The following is a 25,550-nucleotide window of genomic DNA, read 5'->3' on the forward strand; positions in this document are numbered from 1 at the left end:
TAGCTGACAGCGCTCTTGGGAAGTTTTAGGAGGTGGGACCTAGAAGGGGGACCTTTGAAGGTGCCCCTCCCCACCCTATCTGTCTATCTCTCTGTTTCTGTTGTCTGTCTGCCTGGCTCTCTGGCTCTGTCTGTCTGTCTGCCTCTCTGTCTCCCTCCCGCCCCGCAGCTGACATGAGAGAATTGCTGCATCCCTGCCATGATGTTCTACTTCATCACAGGCCCAAAGTGAGGGAACCAGCAGCCGCTAGCTGAAACCTCTGATCTGTGAACCCAAATGCACCTCTCCTTCTTAGGAAGCCTTTCTGTGAGATACTGTGCCACAGCGACAGAAGGCTTCCAAGCACATGCTCTTTTCTGACATGGAAACCAATGAGACGGGCTGTTGAGGGAACTGTGTCAGAGTAATGGCTGGCGGTGCTCTCGCCGCCTCCAAGTCGCCTTCCTCCTGCCGTGCCATTAACCGCATCTCAAGGCTGTGTTTAAGACAGTTAGCCTAAAAGAGAGGTCTTAATATATGCATGCCACTTTCCTTTATGCTCCGGCTCTCTACCCTATACCGAGAGAGAGAGAGAGAGAGAGAGAGAGAGAGAGAGAGAGATACAGACAGACAAGCAGATGGACAGAGATACAAAGCCGTCCTGGGTTACAGTAAAGTGTTTTCTTTACTGTAAAATCTTTCTCAAACATGACAGATTCTTTTTAAATTCAGACTGAGCCATAGAAAAACATTGGATGTTGGTGTTTGCCTTTTTTTTCCAAATAAAACAGAAACTCCTTTTTTGATGAAACATTCATTCTGTAGAGACAGAGAAGGAAGGAGCCAGCTAGCAGGGCTGTACTCAGTTGTTAAGCATGAGACACAAATGTCATCTCATCCAGTGCCTCAGCTCCTCGAGTCATGGGGTTTGTGTAGGATTCACTAAGTTGCTAGAAGTCGTAGAGCTGGTGAATGGCAGCGTGGAAATGCGAAGCCACAGGGCACAGCGCGTTTCTGTTCTTTCCGCTCCATGGTGCTGCCTACCAAATCAGGTGATGTCACCCGCCAGTGTGTGGCACCGCCCAGCTTCCTGGAGTGGCCTGCACATATCCTAAGCGCTTGGCACTAGACTTTTTCTTCCCATTAAGAATAAAAAGTAGCTGGGTGCTGGGGCTCACGCCTGTAATCCTAGCTACCCAGGAGGCTGAGATCTGGGGATCGCGGTTCAAAGCCAGCCTGGACAGGAACATCTGTGAGACTCTTATCTCCAGTGAACTACCAGAAAACTGGAAGTGGTGCTGTGGCTCAAGTGGTGGAGCGCTCGCCTTGAGCTGAAGAGCACAAGGACAGTGCCCAGGCCCAGAGTTCAAGCCCCATGGCTGACAATAAATAAATAAATAAAAAGTAGTCCTTTAAGTGAGATACTTGGAAAATACATGATAAATAATATGCCAGTTCTGTACTCTGAGGCTTCTGTCTTATCTCTCTTTCTCTAATAGCTGGCATTGTGATTGTACACGGAATGTTTCTTAGGACATCAGCAAATTTGAATGCTTTTCCTGGTTCACGGGAGGCCCTGTGAGGCTATGTTAAAACCAGTTAAATAGAACCTGTTATGCCCAGCTGAGTGGTATTCTGGTCGTAGTTGGAGGGAAACATTCTAGACTGGAATTTGGGAGAGCCTGGGTATAACCCTAGTCCAGTGCCCCATAGAAGATGAGGACTCCAGGCGTCTTCCACAGCCTGCCCTGCCAAAAGTTCGAGGAGTCCAGAACTACCATGACTCCAATCCTGGTTCCCTAATGTTCTTCTGAGGTCCAAATCCTGAGGGCTGATTCTGAGGGAAATCAGCTTAATGCGGGGGCTTTTCCTCTACCACGAAGACCTGGAGAGAGAGGACCAATCTATCCCCGTAGGCAGTTCTTGAACAACCGTGTCAGGGAGTGGTCGCAGCTGGGAGGGCCACAGGAAGGGAGCTAGAGCGATGGATGTTGGCTTTCTTCCTCCGGCTCACGATTGCATGTACTGATCATGTTGTGGAAATCCATCGAGCTGTGTACGTAAGATGTGCTTTCCACAGGGATCCAGTGCCCAGGACACCACTCCGGGCCTCGGTAGGAGAGCCCATCCACTTCAGAGTGTGGCGTCCATGACGGTGCCCATGGGCTTCAGTTCTGCAGCTGAAAATTTGTGGGAACATTTCTTCAGGTCACATGACCTGCTGGCCTGGGACTGGGGGCATACTGGTTAGTGCGTCCTCTCTCTGTTAGGTTCCAACTCTGAAAATTCGTCTCCCCTGCCCATGGCATTTCCTTCCTGCACCTGGTAGTTATGTTACAGGCTGGGTAGCTGTTTACTAAGTTGTATGCTTTCTGATTTTCCTAATCCAGATAACGTTATTTAAGGCTAAGATTGTGTGTGCTCATCGCTACACCCAGCTAGCCCACACCAGCTGGTTTGGCCTCAGTGCAGGTATTTATTTTATTCTAAAGGAGAGTTTATTTTATTCTAAAAGAGTTGTCCTGTTAAGTACAATTTGTAGAGAAAGGTCTTTCATTAATTAGATATTGTCAGCTTTGTGTCCAAATTAGCCTTAATCCAAAATTTAGCTAATGAAGTTTAGTTTAACCCTTAACTTGGGTGTCACACAGGGATTCTAACAGGGTGATAGATAGATAGATAGATAGATAGATGGATAGATAGATAGATAGATAGATAGATAGATAGATAGATAGATAGATAGATCTTTAGTTTAGATGCCTTCTTTGAGGCACAAAAATAGAAGGAAGAGGTAACTGGCTGTTTGGTCACTTTGAGCCACAGGTCCACTAACAGTTTTCCTGTGGTTAATTGAAGATGAGAGTCTCACAGACTTTGACCTGGGCTGACTTGGAGCCACCATCTTGATTTCAGCCTCCTGAGTGGCTAGGATTATAGGCGTGGGCCACCAGGGTCCAGCTTTCCTATCTTACTAGGTAGCATCATCCTCATCGCTCACAATGCCTCACTCCTGTGTGTGGTCCACACTTGGATTCCCCTAGAAACACACTGTGAGACAGAGCTGAGTGCATTTAAGGTTTGTTTTTATATGTTTGGAAATGACACCAGGACAGACTATGTACTGGCAATGGGGTGGAGGTAAGAGCCAAAGCATGAGAGAGAAAACCACTGTGCAATAAACTAGCAATGGGGACAGCCCCGCTGCTCTGGCTTTCTAGAAGGCAGGTTCCCATCCCCAGCCCTGGTACTTTCCCACTGGCGCCACGGTGAAGTGGGCGCTCGGACGGCACGTGAGTGCGCCCCGTCCCCATAGGCTACTTTGGTTGTTAGTAGCCACTGTTCCCTTTGGGAATTGTTCCCTAGAATTCCAAAACCAGTTGTCCTTAGATATATACAGTTTCCTATTTACTTCCCCACTTCCTGGTGTGGCTCTAAGCTCCCGTTGAGTAGAAACTTTTTTTTTTACCATTATCTCTCCCAGAAGGCAGCATCCATTATAACTCAGCACATCTTGGACGAAAGCTTGTTATTAGAAAACGGTGTCGTGTGTAGAACAGTCGTCACTGTGAATGTTCTCTTAAAGCAGGCTCTCCATAAGGCTGTAGTACAGATTTTTTTAACCCACATTATACCTATAAGGCAGGTGATAAAACGTTTACAAGCGCTGGCTTCTCTCTGTAACGTGAGGGTGAGGCAGCTCTAGAACAGAATGCTTACCTTGGTGGGAGAAACATCATGGGCCTCCACAGCTCATTTTCTCACGTCAGGTGCACAGCTACTTGCTGGCCACCATACAAGGCATTCGGCATTTCTGGAGGGTGTCGTAGGTGGAGGTGAAAGGAGGTGCAGAACTTGACGTATCCATGGGTCTCTCAAGTCCACAGATGGGGGCGGGGGGGGAGGGGGGATGCTCTAGAGCACAAAGGTGGGAAAGCAAAGGTGGGAATGCCCCTAGCTGGGAACGGGGGAGGGACAGCCTGCGCTCCCGTGGAAAACCTCACAGCCACTGTCAGAGAAAGAAGAGCTGTCAGAATGTATTTGAAAAGTTGTCCAGAATATTCATTAGATTAAAACACACACACACACACACACACACACACACACACACACCCCGATGTGTCACCATGATCCCATTTATGTTTTTTAAAGAAGGAAGAACCTTTTATGTTCACACAATATGCTTGTGTATGCTCAGATGGTTCCTCCACTGCCTGAGTAACTGAATGGTGGCTGAAGAGTAGAATGAAGCCGAGAGTAAATGAGATGTAGTTGTAATTGTTAGCATGTGTCATTTGCACATGTGAGCACGTGCCTGCCTTCCCTCTGCCTCTGTCTTTGTCTTTGTCTTTCTGTCTCTGGCTGTCTGTCTGTCCTTACATCTTCTGTCTGTCCCCCTCCCACCCCCATCCCATCCGCATTTACACATAAAACTTGGAGCCATAGTGAAGCATCTGTAGAGTAAGCGACCTCTTAAAATGAATAGATTAAAGCAGTCATTCTTAGCCATTTTTCTTCAGTGAGATTCCCCAGCTAGAAATCACAGGTGAATGAGATTCTAAACACTTCGTGAAAATTTAAAACAGGTCACCCATCCACAGGCATGATTTGATGCCACCATTTGTCAAAATGTGTGTATACAGGGGGAAAAGATCAGAAAAGGGTGAAATGTAGAAATACTAAATTTACCTCAGTTTAGTTGAGATTGCAAATCATTTTCACTTACATTTTTTGTACTGTTGTTCTTACAATAAATATATTATTTGTATACTCAAAAGACACTTTCCATTTTGAGCAACGGAGTAATTGTCTTATATATTCTCAAACTGAGTGCTTGACACCAGATCTTTCTGGAAGTTTCTTATCACAAAGATATGCTTGGAGCTTTAGACAAGATCAATTTTGGAGAGCCACATTTCAATGTCTGCAGATGCTTGAGGTGGAAGAGATGGAAATCTTCAAGGAAAAAAAGTGGCAGCAGGTTGGGGGCATATATTTTCAGTTATCAAAGTCCTTTAGACTAACAAGCACAGATGGCCTGTGTGTGTTGCTGCATGGGCCTTTCATGAGTTCCCAGCCTCCGTCCCATGCCTGTTGGGGTGCCTCTTCCCATGGGGGCTTTCCAGTCAGAATGATTCATCCAGCTGTGGTGTCTAGTTTCCCGCCGAAAGTCCTCAGGAATGAGTCACACAGAGCAGCTGCTTCTTTATGAACTTCAATGGGATTAGGCTCGGGATGTGCAATTGAAAGATTTGTGAATGGGTGGCTCCCAGGAAGGAGGCTGAGGAGGTTATTGGGCAAATCAGCTGTGTTACAGGAATGGGAAAGAGGCCAGGAAACAGGATAATTAGGGAGTAAGAGAGCCCAAAAGTAGAATGATTTACCAAAGAGATTAAGTCTAACGCCTGGCTGCCCAGTTTTCATTGGAGAGTGTGGAGGCAGGAATTAACCACTGATGTGAATTTGGGGCATAGGTGTATATAATATATATATACATATATATATATATATATACATGTGTATATAATATATAATATAATATAAAGTGTATATTTATACATATATATATATATACACACACACACTTAAGAGACAAGATGACACATACCAATTTTGCTTACTAATTTTGTCTGTAACTCTATGGGCAGTTGCCAAGAATAAAAGCAGAGGAAAAGTTTACTCCAGAAAAGAAAGGAGGTAAAAAAAAAAAAAAGAAGAGGAAGAAGAAGAAATGTGAGCTCTTTCAAATGCTTTTAACATGTAGGCATGCTTTCGGTATGTGAAAGCTATTTTTAACACTATTTTTGGTCAAATTGTTTTTCATTTTTCTGAAAAATGTTAATTTTTAAGGCACTTCTGTCTGTCTCCCAACTGTTACTTTTATCACTCGAAAATGTGGTATTTTAAAAATACCATCACTGGTGTCATGCGGAGATTTGGCTTGGATTCCATGTCTTTCATAGTAATTAATGGCGTGCTTGAAGAAAAGGCATTTGGACATGGAGAAGGAAAATGAGAGTTCAACAGGAATGTTCAGAGCAGTTGTCCTTGGCAATCAGGAGAACCCTGGGTGTGACTTTTTGTTGTTGTTTTTTATTTTCCCTTTTGTCCTTTTCTCTCTAGTTTTCTCAAACAATCATCGGACAGTTTCTAAAGAAAAATTAAATTCAGAGAGGGAATAAGAGGTCAAGGAACAAAGGCAAGACTGGTGAAGCTCTGCGCTGTGGTCTCTAAGTATATTCCTGACTGTGGTCAGACACAGGACCGGTCTTTGCCAAGAGACTCCCAGACATCTTGTGTAACCATGAGCAGATTTTGGTACAGTCATGTCAGAAATGTTCAGGCTATAAGTCTTGTAAATAATTAACAAAGGGTGGTGAAATCCTTGTATCAAATGCAAAGATGTGAAGGAAGTCACTTGCTTCCATTCAGGGAATTACCAAGGATTGACTGAAGTTTGACAATGGTTACTTATTTTTAACCATTAGGAAGGAGATAAATGAGTTAACTTTTCCTCGGGTACCAGCTATTGTGAAAGAACTGCATGCCATCTTCTCTGACTTGGTTGTTGAAAATAAGAAGCTTCAACGCCCTGATGCTACGGCATCAGTCAGTTGATGTCCTTTGTGTCTGACTTAGGTGCCATAATAAACCCACAGCTGCCAGCGGAGGTATTTTCAGTGTTTTTTTCAATGTATAATGAGCATTCAGATTTATGTTGCATCTACTTAATCCCTTAACCAAACCATCTCGGTGGCTGAAGACAGCTTCATTGACTGCCTCCGTAGATTATTTGGGCTCTCTATCAGTAGTGGAGGATTCAAGACGATATAAAAGAAGAATTAAGTAGAAAAGTATCTGGATGTCATGCAGTACTTGCTGAGCGTTGTAAGAAGTTTGTGGGGTTTGTGCACAACTGGGGAGAAAAGATATTCATCCCACAGCTAAATGTTTTGATGTGCTTCAACCATCAAAGTAGAGTAGGTGATGATCTAGTTAGTCTTGCCTCTGACCCCTTCTTCAGCAGTTTGCTGAGATAGAAGGAGACGGCAGCATAGGCAGACTCTGAGGGAGGGTGACTGAGCCCAAGGGGGAACCAAAACTGTGCTTCGCTTCTAGTGTGATGCAAGCCTCAAGACTCAAGGTGCGGGAGTGAGGGGTAGATGGTGGAGAGAGGAAAGATTGTAACAAGTGGTCCACAAGATATGTATATGTATGTGTAAATATTCACACACAGGTGGATATGTGTGCACCCATTTCCTTTAGAGAGCTTTGCTATTTTAAATAGAAGTTTCTATTGAAGAGATTTCAGAGTTTAAAAAAAAATCCTGGTTGACTGAAACAAACAGATTGCTGCCCAGAAATTGTGGCTTCTCTTCAAGGTTGTACAAACATGCAGTAGAACAACTTAATAACCAAAGGAAGAAGGAAAGGGAGAGGGGAGAGAGTGAAGGAAGGAAGAGGAAGGAAGGAAAGGAGGGAGGGGGGTGAGAGAGAAGAAGGGGAAGAGAGGGAGCAAGGGAGGGAGGAAGGAAGTTAGGAAGGATAGGAAGGAAGGAAATCAAAGAAGGAAGGAAGGAAAGAGGAAGGAAGGAAGGAAGGAAATCAAGGAAATTGTTCTCTACTTTGACCAACTCTACTTTTTGTGTGCATCCATAACCCAGCCAGAATGGTCATGTGTGCTTCCACACACTGTGAATGAATTTAAGTCATGTTTATTTGATTGGAGAACAAGATAACCTTGGGGAAGCCATTACTGGCTCAATCTAAATACTATTGTCTGGGTTGCATTTTCAGAGTCATCTGCACTGATTTGTAAGGGATTTGGGAGCAGCTGGAAAAACTCCTCCCTAGTTTGAGGGAAGGCAGAGAAAGTGTGCGTCTGTCGGGCTGCTGCTCCTGAGGTGGTGGTACCAGGTCTGTGACTTTCAGGTTATCTCTGTGGCATATTCTAAAGCCTCCTGCAAGCAGCTGGGTTCCTACATGGTGGCCTGTGCTTGGGCAGTTGAATGAAGACATTCAGATCCACTGTTGGCCAGCAAAGAAGTGATTTTTCTTTTTGTCTTGATGGGAGTAAGCAGCCTAGACACATTCAAATTCCTCGATTTGTTCAAATTGCTGACTTTAATGGGATTGGAAAGGTTTCTAAAAGAAGAAACTTTAAAGCTCCACTACGAAAAGTAATTTGGCACTTTTTTTTAGTTTAAGAGACTTGGACTCTTAAGATACTTGTCAGAGCAAAGTAAGTGGAAGAACTCAGTGGCTTTCAATTTTTTTTAAGTAAGTAAATTTTGCCTTTTGTTCACGTGTTTGTGTGTGGGTATGTAGTGTGTGTATGAAATAGTGATGTTAGATACAAATTGTTAAACTTCCAATACATTCTGTTTTATCTAAAAATAATGCTGCTTGAGAGAGAGAGATGAAACATTGTGATTTGAAGTCAGCGTGGGCAGAGAAGTTCATGAAACCTCATTTCCAAAACAACCAGCAAGAAAGCTGAGCTGGCAGCATGGCTCAGGTGATAAAGCACCAGTCTAGTGAGGAAATCAAGCAAGCAGAAGGTCCTGAGTTCAAATCGCAGTGCTGGAAGTAAACTGACTAACTGGTTGAAACTGAAAACGTTCACTTTGTGATCTGCTGAGAGAAATTTGACCAGCACTGGGCTGACCAATGAGAATTCCCTCCCTTCGAGTTTCCATCAGGCCTCCCAGGCACTGCTTCCTGGCCCCTGCTGCCCCTTCTGTGCCAGCGGCTTTGCTTCTCACTTCACAGCCTGGTTTGCGGCAGGTGCCTGCACCTCAGCTTCCCTCCTGGGGAGCTGTCCCATCACTCCTGGACCAAGCCTGCCACTCTGAGACCACCGTCAACACACACCAAAGTGGAGAAGCCACGCCCCTCCCTGGGTGCTTCCAACCTGAGCAGAAAGAGAAGAGTCCCTTTCACAGCAATGGTGTTTCCCATTGGGGTGAATCACATTGGAGAACAATTGTATCTCAGAGTCTTACGTAATGAACAAGTTGAACTTAGGAGGGAGGCAAAGATAGAGGACATTTTGAACATTCTGCTCCTAACCATTCACTGGCTTGAGTCCGCTGTACCTGGAGCTCATCTCTGGATGTGCCCCTCCTTAGTGACAGGTGACTTTGTCAGAGCAGACAAGGGCCAGTGGTCCAATATATTGCCTTGGACTCCCCTTTCTTGTTCCCCCAAAATGATCTCTTTGTGTGAATAGCAGATTCTTCTCCCCACCCCCCATCCCCCTTCCTAGCATGACAGGTTACAGTGCTCAGATTGAAATCTTGGATTCTTGGGTGTTTGAAAATGATAGATTGCCACCATCAGCTAAGCTTTTAAAAGCATATTATGAGAAGCAAAGAGAAGATGTGTCTTGGGTTCCACCCACTCCAGAAACTAGCAAAGAGAATTCTCTCAATTAACACATAATGTAATTTCCATCCCACCCATGGGACATTACTTCTGCTATGTTGACGAAAATGAGCAGCAAATTGATTGGCTTCCCACGCCCTGACAATCATTCATTATGCCAGAGTGCAGGGAGCTGAAAGAAACGGCAGGTTGTCGGCATTTTCCTCACCTGGCTCTCGGGACAGGTGACAGACCTGATGCATCTTTTCTCAGGAAACTTCTTTCCCACTGTCTCTTAATAGGACAAATGTCTCTTAGATATTATTTGGGTTGAATTGGCTGATACTTTGGAACACAGCAAGCCCTTCCTTCATTAAAATAGTGTCAAAGGGGCATAACTTGAGGAGAGACTGATGCTTATGAATTTCCAAGTATCTGCAAAGGATCGTCAGTGACTGAACATCCTTCAGGGTGGCACTAGCAGTGTATCAATGCAGAAGGACATTGAAGGGGGAAGGAGTCTCAATTGGGAAACGGTCAAATTCTCTTCTAAAGAATCCTATTCAGGGGCTGGGAAGGTGGCTCAGTGGTAGAGCACATGCCTTGCATGCCTGAGGCCCTGGGTTCCATTCCTCAGCACCACATAAGCAAAAAGGAAAAAGCTAGAAGTGGCGCTGTGGCTCAAGTGGTAGAGCGCTAGCCTTGAGCTGAAGAGCTGAGGGACAGCGCCCAGGCCCAGAGTTCAGGCCCCACGACCGGACCCCCAAAAAAAAAAGAATCCTATTCACACAATGAAGTAGAGTGTTATGTTGTTGTTATTGTTTTGATTTTACATACCTTTTACATACCCAATCATTTCAATCTTACTTTTGAATAAAGAAAGTTGGATTAATAGTAGTTAAATGTGCTTAGAATTATGTCTATGCCTCTTTATATAAGAAGCTTTGTGAACTTCTTAATTAAAAAAAAGAATCAGCTCCTGCTTCTTGCCTCCGGCCACAGGGCACCGCTATGCCAGAAAGTGCATTAAGAAGGTGCCTGGCTGCGCCTACTAGAATGTCCATAGGCCCAGTCTCTGCTTTGTCATAACCTGTTAACTTACGTTACTTTCAATGGATGGCTCCCAGCTAAGAGTGGGAATTATCTGGTCTGAAATGTCTTGAAAGAGCCAGCATTAAGTATTGGCAGATGTGTGTGTGTGTGTGTGTGTATCTGCATACACATTAAAACAAACAAATCTCAATGACCTGATATACACATTAAATGTTATTGCTCTAACTGTTCTTGGGGGAAAAATTTAGGTTTCTAACCGGTGGTTGATTATTTGATTGCTTTAGTAACATTTATGCTTGTTTTATTTAAAAACAGCTGGGCAGTTATGATACTGTTTATTGTGACACTGACCTAAAATCAGGCGTCAACCGCAGCAGACTCTTGCTCATGAATTGTCATTAAAATCCCAGGGAAACTGGGGGTAAGCATTATAGGGCAGGGAGCCTGCTCCCTCTAAACTCCCTGACTGAGCGCACTTCACATGATAAAATTATGATGGGTGTTAGTTAATGATGAAGAGCCAGTAGCTATTTTCTTTTTTTTTATTGTGAAAATACTGTACAGAGGAGTTACAATTATATGGGCAAGATAATGAGTACATTTCTTATCAAGCATTGTAGCCTCCTCCTTTGTTTCCCCTTCCCATCCCTTTCCATCCTCCCCCCCAACACCCCCCCCATCAGTAACTATTTTCTTAAAGGCTTAAATATTTCTCTTCTATTTGGCAGTCATAGTGCAAAAAGTCCAGGGCCCATTGGGCCATCCTGGGTAGAGAGCTTTCATCTCCCAGTTTAATATGGCTGCTCCAGCTCCCACCATCACATCTGCATTCTGAAGAAGAAGATGAGGGCATGCCCCTCTGCTTCTCCTGTGATGTAGGCCGTGTTCTCTTGGCCATACTTCCCGCGTAGGGAGGCTGGTGCAGCGTACACCCATGCTCAACCCAGAGTTTCCTTTATTACAGAAAGAAGGAAAGCGTGGATGTTGGAGGCGCACTGGGTGTCTCCGTCTCAGGTATCTCATTCATGTTCAGTCCAGGCAGGGACCTGAAGACCCCCCAGCACTCGGGTTGGTCTTGGTCTGGGAAGGAGTTCATCCGCCATGTCTCTGCTGCCCTGTCCTTGCATCCTGTTTGGGTTCATCCTCAACAGTGACCCTGTGCTGGTGACAATACGGTGGGGTTGGGGTGAGGATGAATGAGCAGCGCTGACGCAGTGAGCACTAGTGCCCTCATTCCAGATTGCAGGGGACTCCTGGGCCCCGCTGCATGTCTCATCAGCGGATTGGAGCCTGTTCATTTCATCTATGCGGTTTTGTTTTTTTGGCAGTCATGGGGCCTGAACTCTGGGCCTGGGCACTGTCCCTCAGCTCTTCAGCTCAGGGCTAGCGCTCTACCACATGAGCCACAGTGCCACTTCTGGCTTTTTTTGCTTATGTGGTGCTGAGGAATCAAACCCAGGGCCCCATGCATGCAAGGCAAACGCTCTACCACTGAGCCACCTTCCCAGCCCTCTGTTTAGTTTTTAAATCTCAAAAAACACTTGTAGGGGCTGGAGGCATGGTTCAGTTGGCAGAGGGCAGCCAGAGAGTGAAAGCATCAGGTGCTGATGCTTTTTACACTTTGATCTAATTTTATGTTGCTGTCACCACCACCCACGCCCCTTACAAGAAGTACTAACGCGAGATTTGACTGGACTTGAGCGTGACGATGGCACGGCATCGGGTGGATGTGGGCCTGTGGGTGCTAGCCTCTCACTGGAAGCCACATGGCGCCAGCTGGAACAGATGCCACAGCTGCCCTGTCAACGCCCCTCCCTCCCCTCAAGGCCAGGGCTTTCTGTTCAGTCCAATCCAGTCTCCTTAGATTCATGCTAGTTCTTTCTTTTACTCCCCACTAAAGATACTTAAAAACTCACTGTGGAACTTTCGCTCCTGTGAAGGTCTGCAAATGGCAGTAGCCGCCTCACCTCTTCCAGCATTTCAGATCTCAACATCCTGTCCAGATCTTTAATCTGGACAGAAACTTAATCTCCTCCACTCCGTGCACCACCAAAAGGGTGAACGTGTTTAAAGCCAAAAACACACGTACGTCTACATGTAGACAAAACCCTGTGTTGAGAGAAGAGTTTGGTCTCTAGGACACATATTTGTTGTTAAGTCATTGCTTATGTTTTACTGACATCAACTTTGAAAGCAGGTCTGTTTCTTACCTGCACGTTGCTGTGTTGCATTAACAATTCCTTTGTGAATTCATAAAGCGAGTTGGGGCTGCCTTTCTCCAGTACAGTATACACCTTTGTCTTAATTTTTTTTTCTTAGACTCTTTCAAGGCAAGTTAAAAATTAATGTCATGTTCTCTAACTTACCAAAATAGTAAACAAGCAAACGAACGTTACCAGGCTGGGTTTAATAATCCCAGCTACTCAGGGAAGATCGTATCAACTAAGGCTATCTGCAGGAAAAATGAATGAGACTGTGCTTGAAAAATAAACTGAAGTTGAAAGGACTAGGGGTATGATGCAAGTGATGAGGACGTGACTCCAAACCCCAGGAAAATGTCAGCAAAAGCGCAGTGAGGAAGCATTAAAGTCTATCTGCTCCATTCTCTTCCACCAAAAAAAGTTTTGCTGAGTCCTGTCAGTCCTCCCAATATAAAATTTAGAACAATGATTCTGTATCCACTTCAGCTCAAATTCAATGAGCCAGAGCAATGGCACCTATTCCAACACTCCCTATTATTTCTATAAGCAGAAAATGACAATAAAAACGATTCCAGAAAGCAATTGACAATGATCATTGGTAAGATTGACTTGGGTCAAAATCTTGACTAAACTAGCTGAAATTGTGAGTCCTCAGCAGGAGTGGGATCACAATACTCCAGCCGCAACTTCAAGAATAAGTCATTTCCACTTAGACCACAGAAGCTCAGCGTTCTGCAACTCAACAGACTGTAAAGGAATGCTTAAGAACGATTCAAGTTTAAGAGTTTTAGTTCTTCAAGCCCCTCCCTCCCCCAATAGGGCTCTACTCATGAATACAGGAAATAAAAAAGTACACAAGGAACAGGTAGGAATGAGAGAGGGATGGTAGCCTTATAGCAACCAGCACCAAAGAAAAAGAAAAGATGGAGAAGTCCTTTCCCCAAAAGGCAGAGTTCTCCAGTGGGCAGGGGGCTTCCAAGTCATCTCTTAAAGTTTAGATGCTCATGAGACACCTTCAAGAGTGCCCAGGTGAGCGGCTATAAGGTAGCATGGTGGGAAGGTCACCTGCCACCTGCTCTGCCTACTGTGGAGCAGTAGAAAATCTGTCTGCAAAAGTCAGCGGGGAGCTTTCTTAGTAATTTTACCTTATGGCAGAATTGACCTTAAAGTGTGAGATCTGCTCTTACGCTTGCTTGGTTCTACAGGGTCTGTTTTAGCCAACACAAAAGTTGGTCTCCAGGTTAAGCTTATTAATAGAATTTGTTTGTGGGGAACACTACACAAGCTCTGACTCTAGTTTGGGGGTAGTGGATGATACTGGAATCCTGCTGATGGCTCCGTTGTGCCCCTGGGGAGGACATTCCAGTGTCTGAACCTCTGGTCAGCGTGTGGGGGATGGAGAGGAGCAGCAACTTCTGAAGGCGCCGTGATGGCCTTGCTGCCTGGTATGCTGTGGGGCTGGGTGCACAAATGGCTGCCGTCAGTCTTACTCTGTTCCTCTGCTGCACTTTCTGCACAGGCGTTAGGAGAGGATGTAGAGACAACAAATTGCCGCAGTTGGTTAGAAGCTCAATTTGCCAGTGACCTGGTAAGGTCTCCTCTGCGCCCTTCCTCACACCAGTTCCCTGTTCCTAGTGGTCCGCCATGTTCCTCCCCGTCCCACCCCCCATGTCCCAGCTTCTGATGTGTGCCCTTGCAGAGGCATCCTGTGCACAAATAAGAGAAAACAGATCCCCTGCACACATGCCTGCATTGGATAGAGTAAAGAACTTCAAGCTGATAGTGGAAATGCAGAAATGAGGTATGGCTCTCACTCCTTCCTGGCTCCCAGTGGCAAGTAGTTGAGCCTGTGGAATGGGGTTGCTGTGTCCTTCCCGTTGGGCAGAGGACGTGCACTTGCTTTCAACAGGGTAGACACTGGGGGGGGGGGGGTCGCGTGGTTCCATTGAGACGGGACAGAACTGATGACTGACTCCAGTGGAGACAGTCATTCAACTCATGGACTATGTATGTAGGTGCCCAGAACCGACAATCAGTTCCCTTTTTCTCAATGACTTTGTCCATGACTGACTGGCTCCAAATTATATTCAAAGGGAAGCAGAAGCCTTATTTGAGGAACTACTGATAAGATACCGACTCTGACTGAGCAGATTCAGCAGAGGAGTTCAGAAAAATGACAGTCATTCCCACTTTCCTTCATTCATACTTTACATCCTCCTCCCTGTGGACCTAATCCAATCATAGTGTACCTCTCCCACAGCCTGTCACTTAGGGCCAGAAAGACTGGCTCAGAAGAGCACACCTCTCACTGTGGAGACCAGCCCCTGTGGTGCTGGGCTTGTAAAGCCGTGCAGCGAGGTGGGAGCAGCCCGGGCCCATGCTCCAGTGTGGTGTTTGTCTTGCTCTGATCTTTCACCGTTTATGAACCCACACTTTGACATAGTGAAGACACAGCAACACCAAGACCTCTAAATGTACTGGTGATTTAAAAGCCATCTTTGAAAAGTTGCCATGTAGCTTGCGCTTGCCAGTTCCTTGCCTGACCAGAGTCTGGGATTTGGTCTCATCCTGGGTCCTGTTGTGGACATTGCTGATCTCGTTAGCAGTGGAGGCGGCCCTGTGAATGGGGTCTTAACCTATCACCAGCTTTTCCATCGCCTTTATGCTTATAGGCTGTGTGTGTGTGTGCTTTTTAAGTGAGAAACGTAGACATACTTAAAGCTGGATCTGACATCATTTCCTGCACGCTTAGAATGTGGCCACATTTGCAGCTCAGGGACACCATCAGGACCTCCGGGCAAATTCTTATGAGGGGGGGAAAAAGCAGCTACATGCTGTTGAGACAAGAATGTGGCAGTGCTCCAAATCCAGGAGTATTTGTAGGTTCCCATATTAATATTAAATGCAAAAAAACCCAAAACAACTTTGCTCATGCAGCATTGTTTACAAATGTGCACGTGCCAGAAGTGAGAAATAGCAGAAACCAAGATTCTCCTGGCGACATCTGTTCCGCACTAGAGCACGTGCTCCATCACGCAGGGAACTGCTCAGAAGACTGGCTAGTTATGCAAAGCTTTTGGTATGTAGTGTGGTTGAGGACGTGAACAGGAAAGGCAGCTGAGTTAGAACTGACCCGTCCCTGCCCAGAGCTCTTCTACAACCTCAAGCAAGCAGTCTGCTCAGCCAGGCCTCAAATCAACCTCAAGCAAGCAGTCTGCTCAGCCACACCTCAAATCTCCATAAAGCCGCCACGCGCCAGGAGAGGAGCTCACCTTTTTCCTAGTGCCCCCTCAATCACAGAAAGTGAGGCAAGATCCTGTTGAAGTGAAGTCTCCAAAAAACACCAAACCCTCACCGTCCTTGATAGCAATGGCCACTTTAGGTTCTGGAAAGTGGAAATGGGCACAACTTCAGACTCCTCAGGCTTCGGTGGTGCCGTTGTTTACATTAATTTATGTTTACCTTACAGTACTTAGTTCCTGCATCGGTGTATGTTTGCTCACTTTTGCTGATAATTGGTTAGATTTTAATCAAGTCAACAAATATATAGTTTTATAGCTAAGAGCTCTATATAGTTTCATAGGTAAGAGCTCTATAAAGAAAGGACAGGAAAAGATGCTTTCAAAGGTAACTATGATAGTGTGTAAGAAACACACATATGCACACATATGCACACCTGGAGTGATACATGGCATATAAGTAGAACATGTTGCATTTTCACCTGGCAGGTGAAGGGAAATCAAGCAATATTTCCACATTTATTATTTGCTCTTTCTGTAGTTTGATTTGTGATACAAAGAAACCATTACATTGAATTTTTTATATTGAATTTGATTTCCCTTTCCATTCAACAATGGAAGTGGAAAGGAAATGCCTTTCTAAAAAATGGCATTGTCCAAAACTGCATTGTCTTCATTACCTAACTTACTCATTACCTAACCCCTCCGTACAATACCTTAATAGTAACAATAAAGTTGTATTCTTTTAAGTGTCTATTTCTCCTCCTTTGGAGTTATACCATAGAATATTATCTGTTACTTTAGCATAAGTCAGGCTGTTGGATATTTCTATTTCTGGTGTGTGAGCCAAAATAAACCATTTCTTACTCTTTCCTGATCCTGAAATGGTAAAATAGAAGTGGCTTAAAATTTATTTGTGTTGTGCTGATGATAGCAATGGCCAAACTTTCCTACACAGGTCCAGTGCTGTGGAACCTTTTAAGGGGATTGTGTCCTGGGGACGATGGCGTTTACATCACATCTCCCTCACGAAGCTTAGTTTCATTTTGCAGCTGGGGCATTTGTGTTTCAGGCGCCTGATGGGGCTGAGGCCGTGAGCAGCATTGGGGGGAAGTAGGAGCCACCCATTTGTCCAGCTTCTCCCCTTTCACTTCATACTACTTGGCAGGTTTTAAGGAATTACCTTAAGAAGACTGGCTTTTTTCTGAAGTTTCTATAGACTTCTCTTTTGAAGTTGGAGGCCGTGAGATGCACTGGAATTTGCTACTCAGGGAAGACAAAAACACATGACATTGGCTTTTTAGCACGAGGTCCAACTGTGGTCTCTAGCCTCGATGAATCTCAGGGAGAGGAGGTAATGGCCTTCTTTCCCCACCGCTGTCTCAGAGATTTATAAAGGTCCTTCCTGGGGGGAGGGCACACTCACATGCATATCCAGCAATACCTGCAGTGTGAGAGATGCAGCAGAACGCATGTTCTTCCCAATTCCTAGTCTGGGTTCAAATCCCAGCTCAACAGCATTGTGCGAGAGCTGAGTGACTCCTTAATCAGTTGTTTTCCTTGTCTATATATGAGAATAATCATGATACCAACCTTAATGCGCTGCACGAGAGTTAAATGCAGTCATAGAGGAAAAGCCCTTAGCATAGTACCCAGATGATACTACATTATTTAAGTCAGTCTTAACCATCCATCTGTAGAATTCCTGTTTCAACTATGTCTAAATCCTTAGCTTTCCCCCCTCACTAAGAAAAGCATATGGATATTCAGAATGCAGAGAATGAAGCAGATGGCTTACGTTATTTATATAAAAAGGCCAAGTGTTTGACAACAGTGTTACTTATTAGTATTGGTAATAAATTACCAGTGGTGTCAGGAATTCACATAGTTTCTTAGAAAAATATTAACAATCTCTTCACTCCTGTCTTAGCTAGCAAGGTGCTCTGGTCCAAATGGCTCTGTCCTTCCAGACGCCATAGATTAAAATCTCCATCCCTAAAATGATGGGGATAGAATATGGGGATTTTGGAGAGTGAGCCCTCATATGAGACTGGAGCCTTTATAAAACAAGCCCAGGAGAGACCCCTTGCTTCTTGTGCCAAGTGAGACGATGCCTGCCTGCCTGAAAAGACACCGGGTTTGTTGGTATCTTGATTAGAGGCTTCTAGCATCTATAGATCTCTGTTTATTCAACACCATGCTAGTCTCAAAGGGCTTGAAGGCCCAGAGTATTTACCAATCCTGTCGCTATTCTTCCCACCTGGTGTGTGTGTGGGGGGGGGTATGATTAATTAAAGAAACCCATTCACAAGCTCAATTAATTCTGTTTAATCAAATAAGTACTATATCTGAGAAAAAAACATTTGCAATCAGTGTTGCTTTCAAATGTTAACTCTCCCATCAGCAAACATAAAGTTTTATAGTGTACTGAACCCCCAAGGTCAGAACAAAGGCAGGAGTTACCCACAATTTCAGTAGGTTAGAGACAGAAGAGTAGGACTGAAAACTTGAAATAATACAGTTGCTCAAGAATACTGCAGCATGTAAAAGCCAATAGGCTCAAAGGAAATTTAGAGATCTTAAAGGAATGCTTGCTATGCTCAATCCATAAGAAAAGAAGACTAGAATAATTGGAAATACCAGAGCATCCTCGTCTCCAGGAGAACTACAAGATCTCTGTAGGTTTACTTGATAGAATTTGGGAATGACTGGGGCATAAATTCTAAAAAGAAAGCATAAATATTTTAAAAGGCATATTTTGTAGGTGTGATGCATTGCATTTTAGCAACGAAAGAACATTGAAGTTTCGGTGTTGTACAAGGAATTTTAGAAAAATGAATTTTCAATCTTTAGATTTTATCTAAAGTTTTTTCGCAGCTGAGATCAAACTCAGAGACCTGGTCTGGGCGAGGGGCCTTCCCCTGAGCTCCCTGCTCTCTCCGCCTCAAATAGGTTAATTTTTTTTTTAAACCATAGACGTCTATTCTGTTCTTACAGTTTTTTCTTTTCCTCATGTAGTCAGCACATATACTTTTAGCATAACAATAAGAAAGGAAAAAAGAAGAAATTGTTTTATCTACCTAAACCATGGCAGTGTCCTCAAGGTGTTTTATATGTCTCTCTGTAGTAAACTGTAGAGGAGAAGTTTGGGATTTGACACCTCGTGTAGTCTTGAATGCTGGCTATTTTTCTTTTCTGAAAAGAACTGAAAGAACAGGCCACTATTGTGTTAGTGTGAGGCAAGTATGAACTGGATTGAAAGGAATTATATAATTAAAATCTGCATAATTGGAGCTCAGATTTCTTATTCGTGCATGCTAGGTCAGCTTTCTGTTACTGTAACAAATATCTGGGAAAACTCAGTTTATGGAGAGAAAAGGTTTATTTGAATCACAATTTTGGAAATTCCCGTTCATGATTGTGTGGTCGTGTTACTTTTAGGCCGGGGGGGGGGAGGGGCTCACAGCACATCATGATGGGAGCATGTGGTGGCGCAAAGCTGTGCACCTCAACACCAGGAAACCACAGAGGGCGAAAGGAAGCTGGGATATGCCCCCAGCGACCAGAGAGCCTCTCACCTTTAAGAAGCCCCACCTCTTAAAGGCACCGCCACTTCCCTGTAGCACCTGAGAGGACATTTAAGATAAAAATCATAGCACGCACAAACCCGCCAGACATAAAGACCAAGGAAATGGCCCGAGAAGAGGTGGGTAACAGAAGTGAGACAGAGGCCGTGAGTTCCGCACTCTCTCTCCAAGCACTTTCTGAGGGAAAAGGTTGGTTGCTTCCCAACTCCCAGAAAGCTCTCGGTAAAAGTCTGAGATTATAGAAGCAGCTCCTTTATGATGAGTGGATATAGGAATAGTTGAAGTGAGATTAAATCCAAATTGCAAAAGATTTAAGATTTTTTTTTCTGGTGAAATAAATTCACCCTGTTAAGTTTTCCCCTTTGGTTGTATAATGTTATGAATGGTTAAACATAGAGACTTTTTAGTCAAAAACCTTGAGTTTGAGATAGGCTGTCGAGCTGGGTGACCTTGAATCCCCTTTGATAAAATAGGCTGCTGATCATAGCACCTAAGGCAGAGAGCTGTCATTATGGCAAATGCATACTCTGTGCCTAGCACAATGGCACGTTCTCCATGTATGTATTTATTTATTATAAATTTATTTATTTTAATTGTACATTGTCTCCTTGTTATACTTTTAACAAACTCAGTATTCTTTTACATAAAGGAAATAAATGGCAAGATAGGGTCTTTCTCCATTAGAATTATGTCCAGCTTATCCACAGGAGCTTAGCCCAATGAAGACACGTTTTCTCAACATCAGAAAGAATGAGCCTTGGAAGTCAGTATGAGGCTGGTGGAGGCATCAAGGACCCAGCCTTCTGACCTTCCCCTCCTCCACCATTACCAACGGCTTCCATCTCATAGCTGAAAGGCAGCTATTCACCTCCAGACAGCCACGGCAGGGAAAGCCCAGGGCCACAGGCAGCGCCTTTTTACAAGACTATATTTTGGGGATTTGAGTGGTTGGGGGAGCCAGAACATCTCTGGGAAGGAACTTCTGCCCACGGCTCATCGTCCAGAATTGGGTTTCATGACCAGTCCCTGGCAGTGGCCGAATTGGAAAGATAGATCTGTGTGTGACTGGGCACGGTGCCACCCTAAAAAAAAAGCAATTCTGATGTGTATTAAGTGGTCATCAGTGTTTGCCAGAAACGACACAATTTCCATGGCTGACTTGTATTTTTTAAATTACTTTGTGAGATGGTGATACAGGATTTTGCTGCCATGAAGAGAAAAAAAAGTAAGGAAGCTCAAGAGGCCAAATCAGGAATGTTGAAAGTTTGAGGCCAGCCTAGGTTTCATCCAAGCCCTTTTTGAGGAGGGGGAAGTAGAGGAGAAGGAAGAGGAGGAGGCAGAGGGCAAGGAGAGGAGGGAGGAAGAGGAAAAAATAATAAAGGAAGAAAGGAAGGAAGGAGGGAAGGGAGGGAAGTTTACCCAGCAAAACAGCAATGTGGTTTCATGGTTCTTCTCCAGCTTAACAGATAAGAATCAGCCATGAGCACTTGCTCATTGGGGTCCATCCGCCCAGCACTGAGCAAAAGCTACCATCCAGCTTTCCTGAGATGCTGCTGCAAGGCAGTCTCATTGCTGAGAACCAATTGCACAGAGTCCTGTTTGTTGTTGACTTTGGCACTGACTTATAGCTTGAAGGAGCTTGACTGCGTCCACGGGTCAGCCTGCACTCCCCCAGCCTCTAGCCAGGTTACCCCGGACAGTCACCCACGCTCTCTCCGCATCCTGCTCCTTGTGCGTGAGAGAACATGGAACTCGATGGCAGCTCAGGTTCTTTGCACCTAGCTGGAAGCAGGATGGAGACTTAGTTACTATGGAAACTGCTCTCAGCCCTGTGTGTTGTGGGGTGCGTGGGGCGGGAGAGGTCTGCACTTTATGCTTTTTTTTCGCCTTGCAAAAATGAATGATTTGGTTGCAGATACCCGAGTGCTCTGCTTGTTCTGACCAAGAGAGTTTGATAGAGCTCCCTTCCGGACTTGACCAAAGGGTGTCATTTCCTGGACCATTTTGGAGACATGCTTGACAATTTGTCTCTCCAGAACCTGGGTGTGCAGTGTCCAGAAGTAGTGACACAGAAGTCTACTTTGCTAAATTTGCTAAGCATTAAAGTTTGAAATGAGACCAAAGATGATCAGAGCTGTGAACTCTTTTATGTCTGACAATCTCCATCCAGTGTTTTTAGTCGCTCACATATTAATCCCCCCCAAATAATAAACAATTGCTAAATTCTATCTTAGCAGTTCATCCCCACAAGCAAAACTATCCCAATCTGAGAGAACATCCGCACTGAGAGCTGTAAGGGGACCTGGTGGAGCGGTGGGGACCGCCGTGAACTCCACCCCCACTATCTTGTGCAGGGTCACTAGTGCTAAGCAGGAAGGACACCCCACCTGCCATCTGCATTTGGCTTGTCCCCATGCTGCAAGATAGACCTGAGCTAAAAAGCTAGAGATTGAAAAGTTACCCTAAATTGAAATGGCCCTTAAAATATGTTTAAAAGTATTTTAAAAGAACTGCAAGTACTGGAATGCCAATAAGCACCAAAGAGGCCCAAGACACAGCTGACTCTTCAGTAGTGCCTCTCAGCAGATGAGGTTTCTAGAAAGTTCCATGAGCTACATGGAAGATGATCTGATAGGTAAGGTTTCCGAATCTCACATGAGTCACATCTCAAAAGCTTTGCAAGCCTTGATGATGAAAGAAAATGGATCCAGATACACGATGTCACCATGGAGACCCCAGTGGCAGGGAGCATCTTCCTCCGTGGTTGGCCGATGTCATGTCTGTGGATCAGTTATTTATGGGTTGAGGTCATATTTTGGCTAATATATTGCTCACAGCTTTAACCAAATGAAGCTTCCTTTCTCAGCGGTTTTCTTGCCAAAGCTAGGTTGGGAGGTAGTGCTTGGAGAGGCGTATCAGAGAATGTGGGGTCCCTTCCCACAATACAGTGCACCAGACAAGCGGAAGCCAACCAAGTGCCTTCCTTGGCCTCTTGTTTTGAGCTGTGTTTGGGAAAGTTTTGTTTGCTTGTTTTATTACCAGACACACCCCAGATGGTAAGGAAGAGCCAGGGGAGCATTCTTGGATAGCAACTAGTTTACTCCTGAGAGAGTTCCCTTTTAGAATGTTCTCATTTGATCTTCCTCTTGATCTTCCTTTGTCCTAACTTGTGACCTGTGATGGGTTCCCATTTCTTCAAGCCTGGAACTATCACAGGTTCACCTCTCTTTTTCAAAAAAAGAGAGGGAGAAAAATCCTAACATCTGTGAATTGTTGCGAAATCTGCATCTGTCCACTTGTAATCTAAGAATATATATCTAAGCATCTAAGAGCCAGCACTCTCTTAGAAAAGAAATAGCTGCTCTGTTTACCATAGCCTTTACTTTTCATTTTGTATGGCTCGTTTGTGTAATAAGACCATGCTCCATCATCTCAGCCTCAGTTTCCTTATATATAAGAAGAGATGTGGTTCAGGCACCCTTTTGAACCAAGGTTTGGGGCAGGTTAGAAACTTAGGCAGTGTGGAAACTATTCTCAACCTTACACAACTGTAGAGGACTCTTTGGTGAGAGAAGACTTGGAATGAACCCGTCATTTTATCCTTATGCAAATGGAAGCATTGATGTTCTAACAAGCAGAGTTTGGTCGTGCTTCCTCCAAATTCTATCAGATGGGTGTATTTCGTGGAAAGTTTTGGAGGTATGCTTGATTTGATGGCTTTTATCTTCCCAAGGTTTCATGCATGAAATGAGACTTGCCCCCTTTGATCACTAGGTATTGAGAAGCATAGTTTCTCATGCTGTGTCTTTGCCAGTTAGACTTCTGCATTATAAGAAAGGAGCCTGGGTTCACTATCAATGGAAAGAGCTGGGAGATTTGCATTGATAGTGTCTGATTCTCCCAGCACTGATCCTCCTCTTCCAGCAGTACCATCGAGGTGAAAGTGCTCCATCTTGTACAACCTGTCTGCTTCATAGAAAACAATGCCTTAGTTAGAGGTATATAGCTCCCTGGTGGAACTTTACCTAGCATGAACAAGGTCCTGCGTTTAATGCCTGGTGGAAAGAGGGAGAGAGGAGGGAGGGGAAGAGAAGAAGGGAAGAAGCACCGTCTAGTAGTTTTCATCACTTTCTAAGGCTGTGGAATGAATTGTACTCTTTATGATGCTTCAGCTTCTCAAGTACATGACTAACACTTGAAAGAATTATTAAGAGACTTCATTTTTAATTGTACCTACTTGTTGGGTCTGTGACCCAATTAACTCATTCTTGTGAATGTATTAGAAGACCCTGTACCCTCTTAACCTCTCTTTTATAATTATTACTCTCACCCTCCTTGGAAGTGCTGTGTTGATTACACACTTAAAAGGAACTACTTTATAATACCCTCTTGATGCTACGTGGTTGCACTGTCCACCACTGGACCAGACAGTGAAGTCATAGAAGAGTGGTTCTTGTCTTAGAAGGTCTACCTGCATCCCCCTCCCTTTCTCTCTCCTCTCCTCGCCATTGCTCCACCACCTTGCCTTGCAGATTTTAGTCACACATTCCTGCTTTAATACAACTGGCTCTTCTCCCTTAAGGCCCAAAGAGCTGCCTTTTAACAAACACAGACCAATCAATAAATGTGTTTTATCAGTGTTGGGATTGTTGGCAGGTGTCTCACAACAAACATTACTGAAATTTCACCATCATTCCCTTTCTGCCCTTTCCAAATGAACAGTTGTATTTGTTCCTTCTTTCCTCAGATTAGGCTATCTGGCAAGTCTTCATTCAAGTGAGATCGATCCAGTTGGCTCATCCAAATACAGGGGGAGTGTGTGTCTGGGAAGTAGCTTTAGCCAAATGGTGTGAAGTTGGGTTCTTTCTGGTGATGTCATCTCTGACCAGTGTGCCTGCTTGGATCTTCAGGAAAGTTCTTCCACCATTTACTTGTTGCCATGTGGAGCTTGGTTCTACAGTAGACCTGGAATTTACAAAGATAGAATTTACTGCTGTAAAGGACAAGATGAGAAGTCAGTGCATTGCCTGTCTTGTTCTTTAAACTGACACTCAAACAAGTGTCTTCATGGAACTGCCCCCTTCCCTCTTCGTGGCACTCCATCTGTCACCTATTTTCTAACATTATTGATAGGGACAATTGCATGACCCACTGCAGTTCACTGAAAAAGAGGTATTGGTCAGATCATCCTAGAGATGACTGTAAGAAAATAAAAATGTTCTAAGATGATAATGTGTATCCCTGTCTACTTAGTTCAATCAAGGCTATGAATTATGTGCAGATAACTCATGGCACTTACTTTATTTATTTATTTATTTTTACAGTGTGAGGCTTTGGGGGAAATTCTAGCTGTACTCTCTTGCATTAGAAAGTTTGATGTGGAGCAGCAGGCATTTTTGTACAATATGGAATGGAAGGAGGGGAGTCATCAAAAAGACCAGAGAAAGTGCTTTCTTTAGCATACTTTATTTTCTATCTGTACCAAGAATCTGCACTTAGGAAAAATTTAACATTCAACTCAACCACTTTCTCGCTCATCAAGTATGGGTAAGTATGTGGCATAGATGGGTCAGGCTGTGCTGTGACCTGTAGCCATGGAAGAGGATGCTCAGCTGGACGTGGAATCCCTTTGCCTCCTCAGCTTTCACAAATGATCTTAAGAGAAAGGACATGAATGAAGATGGGCACCAGCCACATTCGGCTTGGGAGCCTCTGCTGTACACCTAGATGGGACCAAGTGACACGGATTCACGACTCAATCGTTTCTCACAGTGCTCTCTTCTTTTTGCCCAGAAACGGAAAAGATCGTCCTGGAGGCTGGAAATGGATTGCCATCCTGGAAGTTCAATGACCAGCTCTTTCCCTGTGACGTGTGTGGGAAAGTGTTTGGCCGACAGCAGACGCTGTCCCGACACCTCTCGCTGCACACGGGTGAGTTAGGACCGCAGCCACTTCACCTTGGCCCTCTGTCACAAACCTCTGCCCTGGCCGGAAGTGGGGTTTCTCTGAGGGACTTGCCACAGGAAGTGATGGAACTTGTCCCTCCTGACCTTGGCAAGGCCTGCTGCTTGGCCTGTGTACACAAGGCCCAGGAAAAGGCTGTTCTTGTGTATTGAAAGGGCTTGTTG

The 25,550-nt window shown here is 44.6% G+C and overlaps 1 protein-coding gene across 1 annotated transcript in view; it reads left to right on the forward strand.

Moving 5' to 3' along the window:
• The window catches only part of Znf827 (zinc finger protein 827), a 146,190-nt gene that overhangs the window by 103,941 nt on the left and 16,699 nt on the right, over window positions 1-25,550 (forward strand). The window contains exon 9 of the mRNA XM_013029498.1: window positions 25,216-25,353. Within this exon, the coding sequence (XP_012884952.1) occupies window positions 25,216-25,353 (138 nt within the window). The remainder of the gene's footprint in view (window positions 1-25,215; window positions 25,354-25,550) is intronic.

Source organism: Dipodomys ordii, unplaced genomic scaffold, assembly GCF_000151885.1.
Source record: "Dipodomys ordii isolate 6190 unplaced genomic scaffold, Dord_2.0 Scaffold119, whole genome shotgun sequence".
Taxonomy (NCBI): domain Eukaryota; kingdom Metazoa; phylum Chordata; class Mammalia; order Rodentia; family Heteromyidae; genus Dipodomys; species Dipodomys ordii.